At 36.3% G+C, this 9575-nt stretch overlaps 1 protein-coding gene across 1 annotated transcript; it reads right to left on the bottom strand.

The window, feature by feature from the left end:
* Positions 1 to 247: 247 nt before the first annotated feature.
* Positions 248 to 2175, bottom strand: LOC126355672 (piggyBac transposable element-derived protein 4-like). Its single transcript, XM_050006037.1, has 3 exons — positions 1810 to 2175; positions 1197 to 1707; positions 248 to 309 (listed from the first exon to the last, which is right to left on the bottom strand). The coding sequence occupies exons 1-3, from the start codon at positions 2173 to 2175 to the stop codon at positions 248 to 250; spliced, it is 939 nt and encodes a 312-aa protein (XP_049861994.1).
* Between the last annotated feature and the right edge of the window lie 7400 nt (positions 2176 to 9575).

Raw genomic sequence — 9575 nt, 5'->3', positions numbered from 1 at the left:
CATGAAGTGTTTATATTCAGATTTCCAAGTATTATGATATTTTACACTTCTATGCCCTGACATTAATTTACTTAAAACTTCATCAAGCGATTTCAAAGAAGTATCAAAGTCACCTGAGAGAGATCTACATATACCTACAATAAAGAAAGAAATTGTCTCGAATACAAATTTCAGAACTGCAATTTTGAACTCTTTGTCAGTGTAAAGCTCCTTCACCCACAGCACTTTTTCTGCGGTGGTCATAAGCTTATTTTTCTCGAGCAAATGGCAGCATAATAAATGGCAACATTGTCAAATTTATTATGTTCTCTACAGTAACACATTGAAAGGTTATAGACTTTGAAATAGTGAATCTTATCTACTCATTTCTAGTATTCTTAACAACTACTAATGTGGAGCTAATCTTGTGATAATTAATTCAAAAGCATGTATTTTGTTTCCTACGTATTATACGTTATAATGCAAAACTTATGGATTACTTTTGTGTGAATTAAAGTCTGTGCAAGGCATATAAAAATCACATACTAGTGTTTTCTAGTTGGCACTGGTCGGGAGAATGCTTCACCTTTTATTTAAAAAAAAAAAAAAAGGAGTAAATGTATTGCTTCATTGATATTGCATGATTTATTCTTATTATTACTATGTACATCTCTCTTCATTCTGTGCTTTAGATATGACTTTATCCATTAACCTTTTCAAGACAGATTTTTTAAATGTTATATAGAAACTTCTTCTTTTGACCACATAGTGTTTTATTAGTCTTGATAATATTTCGAATACATGTTTGTGAATTCTGATCTCACTTCCTGCAATTAGGCCCTGGGACACTGGTGTCCCAGTAGTCTTACTGAGTGGGACAAGGGTGTCCCACTAGGCTTACTGAGTGGGACAAACATTGTCCCATCAGTGTCCAATAGGAGTTACTAAAATATATATAGAAAACAAGATGTATACAATCAGTTTTTTATTACACTAGTTAGTAACAACTTGTAGAACACATTTACTATCAAAGAATTAAACATGTCTGATTTATTATAACTACATATGATATGTTCCAAAGCACTTTTTGCACTATGGATGCTGGCACATTTTGCAGGTAGTTTTTGTTCTTGTTTCCTTCTTGTTGCTGGAACACAAAACACACCATCTTCCTGTAGGTCCTTCTTCAGGGAGGTGTAGCCCTACATTCTGCATACCTCTTGCTCTCTTAGAAGGACGCCCAGTTGAGTATTTCTGCTGTACCTTGGCAGTCTTTTGTCCCTTGGCCATTATCTGCTCTGCTAGGTTGACTAGAAAATGTTTTAGTGGCACTGTCTTGTGTTGAATTTCCTTTTGTAAAATCCAGGCATTTACAACAATAGCTAGCAACAGTTTGTAGAATACTTTCTTCCAACATTTATCAGATTTTCTGTCTAAATCATACAGTGTACTCATCTGATCAGCCAAGTCCACACCACCCATATACTCGTTATAAGTTTTCAGTGCCACTAGACATTCTACAACCAATTTAGATCCATCTTTTGCTTTTCTGTTCACTGTACATACATCATTAGAATGACAGTTACTGACCAACATTACTTTTATGGTGTCCTGCCATTTACACCACAATGTACCAGACAAATTGCAAAGGAAATCACATTCCCACCCGAGCAAGTTTCTTTGTTGACTTTGGCTCATTTTTCCTGTTAGCCATACATGTACCAACAGCTGCAAATGGCAAGGCATCCATCAAACAAATTGATGTAAAAAATCTATCAAATGACAAAATTACATTAGTGTCTCTAATTTTTTTGAGAGCTGCAGAACTACATGCTCACCCAATGTGCCATCCAAATTATTTGCATCCTTTCCACAATATATGTTGAAGTCATATGTGTAGCCTGTTACGGAATCGCTCCTCATCCATATATTTATCCCATGCTTTACTGGCTTCATAGGAAGGTATTGTTTCAAGGCTAACCTTCCTTTGAACTTTACCATAGACCTGTCAATGCTTTGTGCTGTACTTTCCGACTTCGCTTTCTGAAAAGTGTTTCTCAGACAAGCGACTATTGACTCTAGGTAGTAAAGTTTACCAGCTGTGTCTGGTTTCTCAGGGAAATTGAAGTACAGTTTCAAAAGTAACACTTTGCACCTATCTGTGGAAATTGCTCTTTTTATACCAACATTTCCCATGGAAGTATTGTGTGACCAGTACTCCGAAAATGAGGACACATTACAAGCATAACACCAAGAACCAACCTAATTTCTCCAGGATCTGTGCTCTGAATTGTGGTTTTCTTTATCATTTGTAGTCTCTGATTCGTACACTGAGAGATAAATATAAAAAGACTGGGAGGAAATATTTTCTCAAAGATGTCTAGTTCTGAAGCACTCCTATCCAATTTTACTAATAAAGCTGGAATTACAATGTTTGGCATAGCCTTTCGAGGTCTGAACATTGCATGACAACACTTCATTGTTAGTTGAACCTCTGACGTATGAAACCTCATTGTTGTCTTGGTCACTCATGTTAGAAGCACTGCTAGAAGAACTGCAAGAGAAGTTAGGATCATCAACACAGTCATCATTGTCGTCATCAAGCCACTGCAAGACAACATTTATCCATATCAGAAGTCATCTTTGATTCAGTCCTGCGTCAGTGTTTCTGAAAAACTATTAGAGCGTGTTTCCTTTATATTGAGAACTGGTGGGACAATGATGTCCCAAGAAAAAGAACTACTGGGACATATACATCCCAAGTCACAAAAACATTATTTCTGCTTTTTTGTTGTTTTTTTCCCATTCAATAAACTTTCACCATCATCAATACAACATAAAAGGATGTAGATAATACTTAATATATGACACTCACATTTTCTTAGCTCTATTTAAATGATTTTCTTCAAGAAACGATGCAAATATCACTACAAACATGTGATTTATTCACAACTATGCCGCCATGACAGTTTCACAAGTGCTGCCAACAGTCCAGACACAAGGAGGGAAGTTTAAAAGGCTGTAATGTGCAAATTCGTTGTTGAACTGGGTTGCCTTTATCCCAACAGTCTACTTGGAACTTCTTGCAGGACATGTATGTCCTGTTAGGTTTGAAAGGGTTAATTGGCTATACCATTAGTTCCATAAAACTGAGGTTATTCTAGGAGATTATTGTGATTCACACCATCAGATGCCTTTGGTAGGTCACGGAAAATATCTATAGTTGCTATTTTGTTAATTAATGCTTGTAAAATTTAGTGAGTGAATGTGTAAAGTGCATTCTCAGCTGAGCAACTCTTACGTCATAATACTAAAAAAAAACTTATTAAAATAAAATGTAGCATAATAAGAAACTATGGGATTATGTAATGCCAGAATGAAAATGACATTGTATACAATAATAATTATTGTAATTACAACAGGCATACAATAAGAAGAATTAAAATACTGGAAGGAATGCAGCTAAGGTGTTGAGTAGTCAGTATGCACTTAAACAAAACTGAAACATTTTCTACACTTGTGGAGGACATCCTTCTTCAGAGCTAAATCATAAAGAACAAAACACACACTCATGTGCATTCAGCTACATTCTGCGGTGGCCCGGTGTAATGTTAAGCATTTTCGTGTACTTACTTGTTGAAGAAAGCTGGTTTTTCTTTCTTGCAGCGCCGATGCCTTCTGCTAGCACCGGACACTTCTCCGAAGATCTCACTGCTAGAAGGGGAAATTTTCACTCTCTCACTCTCTCTCTTCTTATTTAAAAAGTACGCTACTCCTGGAATATCATTCAATGCACCCAAACATATTTATTTCCACTTTGTACACAAAAACAACTAAACTTTGTGATGTAAGCCCACACATTACCGGGCACCCAAGATCAGTTAATTACGCATTTTTGAACACAATTAATACATAAGCTTTTATCGTGGCTGACTATCCACGTCCAGCCCACGTACTCTCAACGGCAGTTCAACGTCTACTAAACAGTCAGTCACTATCTCGAGTCACTGCATTTGTTTTTCAACAATACAGAGCTTCATTACTCTTTGCAGCCGGCCATGGAGCTTCCGGGCTGTAGTTTATTATTCTTGGCAGGTCGTGCTGAACACTTGCCAGCGCCGATGAATTATCTCCCTTCGAGTTTCACCTGCACAAATAATAAATGGGTGCAGTAGCCCATGCTCATCCTTACACCCTGCTTTAAAATAACACGGGTTTGAAACGGCTGGAACACAAGTGTCTCCAGAGTTTCGTAAAATTCTGGGGGCACTACAATTTTCCCAGCTGACTACATTGCCCCGACACAGATGAGCTGCAAATGAAACTGCAGGGGGAAATTATTTAGGTATATCATGTATTCTCTTCTACACGTCTAACAGTGGCATGACTGGTTATAGTTACTTATTCCATTGTATAATTTAAAAAAGTAAATTGAAAGATAATATCATCGTGTGAGGATCAGAGGAACGTAACTCCACTTTAGCTACTTTACAGGAGGTTAAAAAAATTATATTTTAAGAAGTAAATTTAGTTTTTCAGTGACTAATACAAACATTATTGAAAAATTTCTACACTACATGTAAATACACTTTAAAAAGTGTCAGATGATAATATATTTATAAAAATGGTTCTTACTGAACTACCACTATTAATTTTTAATATGGTGCTAAGGAGATACGTCTTTATGATCCTAAGTGAATAAATCTACATAGAGGTTTTACACTTTGGAGATACGCATTTGGTTTGCCAAAATATAACTTACAGAGGTAATTTACTCATTAAAAACAGATAGGGTACAGTAGAAACAAAAACATATGACCGGAATTTGTACCTACATCACCAATGAATGTTCACTTTCTAGCTAACTTTGTCACAATTGTTGCCACCACAGTGTGAATCTCCAGCTATTTCTTCTTGAACACTCTTGTAAAATGCGTGGTACTGTTCCCTGATAATGCCGCTGCGCATAGATCCAGGAGGTCTTTTACCTTCTCTTCCTGAAGTTTCAGTGCTCCATGGTATTTCAGTTCCAACTGGAAGATTGTATCTGAATTTCGGGATTTTCTGGAAACTGGCAAACTCCTGAATTGTTGATTATGGAAATGCTTGAAAAAGATGTGGTTAACATCACTTCTGCGATATTGAAGTTGCGTCACTTTAAGCCATTGCACTTGATTTCCTTCACTGTCAGTTTTAACATTCTTAAACGTTTCCTTCTGCATAGCACCAAAATCCAAAAAGTCCTTCTGGTCCATTTCAATGACTTAATACAGTCTTTGTTTGATAGCAGTTTGAACAACAGTATACCAACCCGAAGGGTCATAAATATTAACATTTGTTGCAGCCCTCTCTATACGGGCATGGACTGAATCACACTCCATTAAAGAGTGGCCAGGCTCAAAGAAGCACTGCTGTATCACCGGGATGTTCAATGTTTGGACAGCATGAAGGAACTTGGTACTCATGTTGACATTTTGGTTCTGTCCACCACAAGTGTCAGAAAAAAAAACAACTGGACGGCCATCTGCAATCTTATGGAATTCTTCAAATACACATGATGCTACTTCAATTGAGCCACGTTTAGCCACACCTTCATGTCACATGTAATTTCTAGCTTTCCTGGTAACAGTGTTGTATACTCTGAGGTTGTATACCGCCAGTCTTCTTTTGTAAAAAATGGCTTTAGCTGCAATGTGTGAACAGTATCTCACAGATTCTAGGTCAAACTCCAGAAAATGACATCCTCCTGCTTTGGCCTGCTCCTTCAATTCATTTTTTAGTATTCTAGCAGCCTCCTTTCTCTTTAGGTGTTCTGAATGCTGGCCTTTCTCTGTCTCTTGATTTTCTCAGAGAGATTTTGAAAGCAATAGCAGTGGTCACATACATCTTTTCCTGGTATATGAAAGCCTAAGTTAAATCCTGTATTGAATATTTCTCTGTAAAGCCAATATTTTTCAGGAGTAACCTGTTCCTCTTCGCAATGTTTCTTATATAGTTCTTGCATTATTTGTATATTCAAATCTCCTGGTAAGAACTCTCAGACAGTGCTTTGTCGACAGTAATGCAATGGAATGGTAGGAAATGATTTTATATGGTTCCTTATTCTCTCCCTTGCCTCATCGGATCTCCTTATACCTGGATGATGATGACCCCTCTTGCCAGCAGACAGAATCATGTTGCTGCTGTCCCTTTTCTTCTGTACATATTGCACAAATGTTTCTGATATATTAAAAATGCTAAGGAAAAACCCTAGACACACTTGAACTTCACTATCATTTTTCAGGAGAACGTACTTCTTTGTCACATTTCTTTGAGACTGCACACCTGCAGAACATGACCTTGCTTTAGGTACCACCTTAATAAGTGGAGCTAAATACTGTTGCTGCTTTTCTAAATCTTTCATCATCCAGAATCCTTGGAACTTCTGTCTCGGACATTTGGAACAATCCTTGTACTTAAATGTTCTGGCTGGTACTTCTTTATTAGCAGTTGATTTGTACGCCTTTCCTGACTGCCTATTCATTTTTATTACGTTCTTTTTCCACTTGTCAGTGTTCTTACTTATTTTTCTCATTTTATTTTCCTTACCAACTTCATTTCCTCTATCAGATTGCCCATGTTCTTGATCATTAGACTCAATGATCACTGGATTAACTTCTTCCTGTTGCATGTTCATTAACATCGCGCAAAATCTTTGTCCATACAAATTGAAGAATCAGGACTGAATAGCTGATTTGTCAGTGAACGTGGATTTACATATTGTATCTCCTTTGTGACACTGCCTGGAAAGGAGAAAATTATGTTACTGATGTTAGTGCCTTATCTAGCATAATGCACCACATTAATCAACTATAAATCTTACAGTCCCGTTGTATTTTAAAAATTATTGCGTGCGATAATTATGACAAAATGTACCACTTCACACAAAGACAATAAATGTGGCCCTAGCTCTATTGAAATGCACATGTGTTATTATTTTAGTAACATTGCAGTTAGGGGAAGAAATAAATCAGAATATAATTAAGGACCACTAAAAAAATGCATACACACAACCATATTCAAATGATAGTCCCAGTATATGTATTTTGTTTGTCAAATAATTTGTGACTAAGAAATTAGTATTTGAAATGTTAAACAAGACCCACAGATTATCATTTTGCTTACCAAGGTTTTCTAAAGATAATTGCAGTGTATGTTGAACTTCAGCTCTCCTTTCCTTTGGCCTCAGAGATGGTGATGGTGGTGATGATAATGAAGAATCCATGCTGTTTTCAGGTATGTAATCACCTGATGAACCCGAACTAAGCACTTTGAAATCATTGCAATCTTCTTCAGTTAACTCTTGCAGTGCAGTGAGCCAAGGACAACGGATTCAAAGTGTTTTTCAAAATCCAAGCATCAAAAACCGAAATGGCCCTTGATATAAAGCTTGCCTTGTGGCTTGATGCTTTAATCAACATTTTGGACTCACCTTAATGAAACTTCCCTGCCAATAGTGAGATATGTCTCACTACACACTTTGCTCATGACATTAGCTGGAAAAGGTTTTGAAATTTTGCAATTTGATGTAAAAACTGAATTTTTATATGGAACACTAAATGAGAAAATTTATATGATAATGCCACAAGGTGTGATGCTGGATGAGAGTGAATATGTATAAGGCTTAAAAAGTCAATGTAGAGTTCAAGGCAGGATTCCTATTGTTGGACTCAAACATTTTGTAAATCCTCAAAGTTCTATTTTAAAGAGAGTGATGCAGCTAAATATATTTTCACTTCGACAGCTGGAAGATGCAGGTAAATGTATTTTCATTGGGAAAGCTGGAAATGGTCTGGTTTCTTGGCTTTGTTATTAGACAGTGGATTGTTGATTGGAGAAAGAGCTCCTCAAGATCATTGTAGAAGAAATGGTGAAAACATTTGTAATGACTGTTTCCAAAGTGAAGGTCTGGAATTGAGAGAAATAGACAAGGAGAAACATTGTTTGTGTAGCAAACAGTGTATACAAAATGGACCCTGAAACATTTTGACTAAGAAAATTAAAATCCTGTACCTGTTGTGGCAGATCTAAGTGTTAAATTGTGACAGAGACATTGTCATGCCATTGTATAAATTCTGAAGTATATGCAAGACAAGGAAGGCCTCAGTATATTGTAGAGGAAGAGCAAAGACAGGATGATTCTGTATGGGTAGAGCAACTTTGGTTATGTAGGAGATACAGAAACAAGACGGACAACGTCTGGTTTTTGTTTCTTCTGTTACCAAGTAGACGAATAATGTAGTCCTCCCAGTATCGAAGAATGGTGTCCTTGAGCACCACGGAAGCAGAATTTGTGATAGCCTGCATGACATTAAAAGACATAATATGTCTGTGAAAAAAATAAGTGATATTGGAAAGTCAGAGGGCAACAAGGCTCACAAAATATCCCAGAATTTATTTTTTTTTAAAATCAGAATACTTGGCTGTCCAATATCATTTCATACAAGAAAATTACAACAAGGGAGTAATCATTATCATGTATGCCCCAAGTGGAAATCAGTATGATGACATTTTCACCAAACTGTTGAGCGATGATAGGTTTGTGATGCTGTGCACAACCTTCAAATGCTCTCAGAAATCAATTTTAAGATGCTCAGACAGTGGGAGTTTTAAAATGGAAATGTTACTTTCACTTTTAAAATCTCCCATCTAAGTGACTGATGGCACCAAACTTGAATTTATTTTGATGTTTTGTTTATTCATTGTGTGTCCACTGTTCAGTACACTTTGCTTTGTATTATGATGTAATAAATGTTGTTCCTTTGTATTCCTGTGTCTGAATTTGAAATCCACAAACCTTAATAGATCTGCTTGGACACACATTTGACAGCATCTTGTGAGAAGCATCTGATGTTATGTAAGTCCATTTAACCTAATTTGATGAAATATAAACTCCACTTCAATTGTTAGGTAAGGCAGTCAATGACGGTGACCTTTGTACATGATTTTTGCAAATTTTGCCCAAAAGTTCAATTATATTTATATTACGTGGCACAATTTATCTATTGGAGAGAAAATGTGGAATACAGTACAAAAATTATGTTTAAATTATGAGTTGAGAATAACAGGCTGTGATGATGAAAATGTTGCTACAGCAATTATCTCAGAAATGGTGATTAACAAACAGCAACCGAGGTGCAATCAAACTACATTTGAAGCAGATATATCAGAAATGTCTCATTATAAGAGGAACAAAGAGAGAAAATGCTTTTCATGTGTTTTGCCACATCTGCTTCAAAGGTAGTTTAATTACAACTTTGTTGCTGTTTGTTAATCACCAGGTCATTTATCAAAACAATGTAATACTGGTTTTGTTTGTTTTAGATTTAAGGAAAAAAGCAATCGATGAAAGAAAGGATGGGCTTTGTTGTCAAATTGTGTAACACTGGTGGAAAGTTCAAGAAATTGTAGCTACACAGATACTTCATAAATTGAGAAGCAAGTTTTAGTTGTGAGAAGCAACATGTTTTCTGTACATATGAATAAACTGGACTGTGACAAGTGGTACACTGTGAGTAGTGTGATACATCATGTAACATGTCGTTGTGATTGGTACA

This window comes from Schistocerca gregaria, chromosome 3, assembly GCF_023897955.1.
Source record: "Schistocerca gregaria isolate iqSchGreg1 chromosome 3, iqSchGreg1.2, whole genome shotgun sequence".
In the NCBI taxonomy this organism is placed as follows: Eukaryota; Metazoa; Arthropoda; class Insecta; order Orthoptera; family Acrididae; genus Schistocerca; species Schistocerca gregaria.
This window is presented reverse-complemented; position numbering and strand designations above follow the sequence as displayed.

Bases quoted from the DNA above. Each gene is read 5' to 3' on its own strand.
- LOC126355672 (XM_050006037.1), bottom strand. From the start codon at position 2,175: ATGGGAAATGTTGGTATAAAAAGAGCAATTTCCACAGATAGGTGCAAA. The intron at 1,708-1,809 runs GTAGTTCTGCAG...TGCCATTTGCAG, and splicing joins ATGGCACATTGGGTGAGCAT to CTGTTGGTACATGTATGGCT. The intron at 310-1,196 runs GTATGCAGAATG...GTGTTACTGTAG, and splicing joins TCCTTCTAAGAGAGCAAGAG to AGAACATAATAAATTTGACA.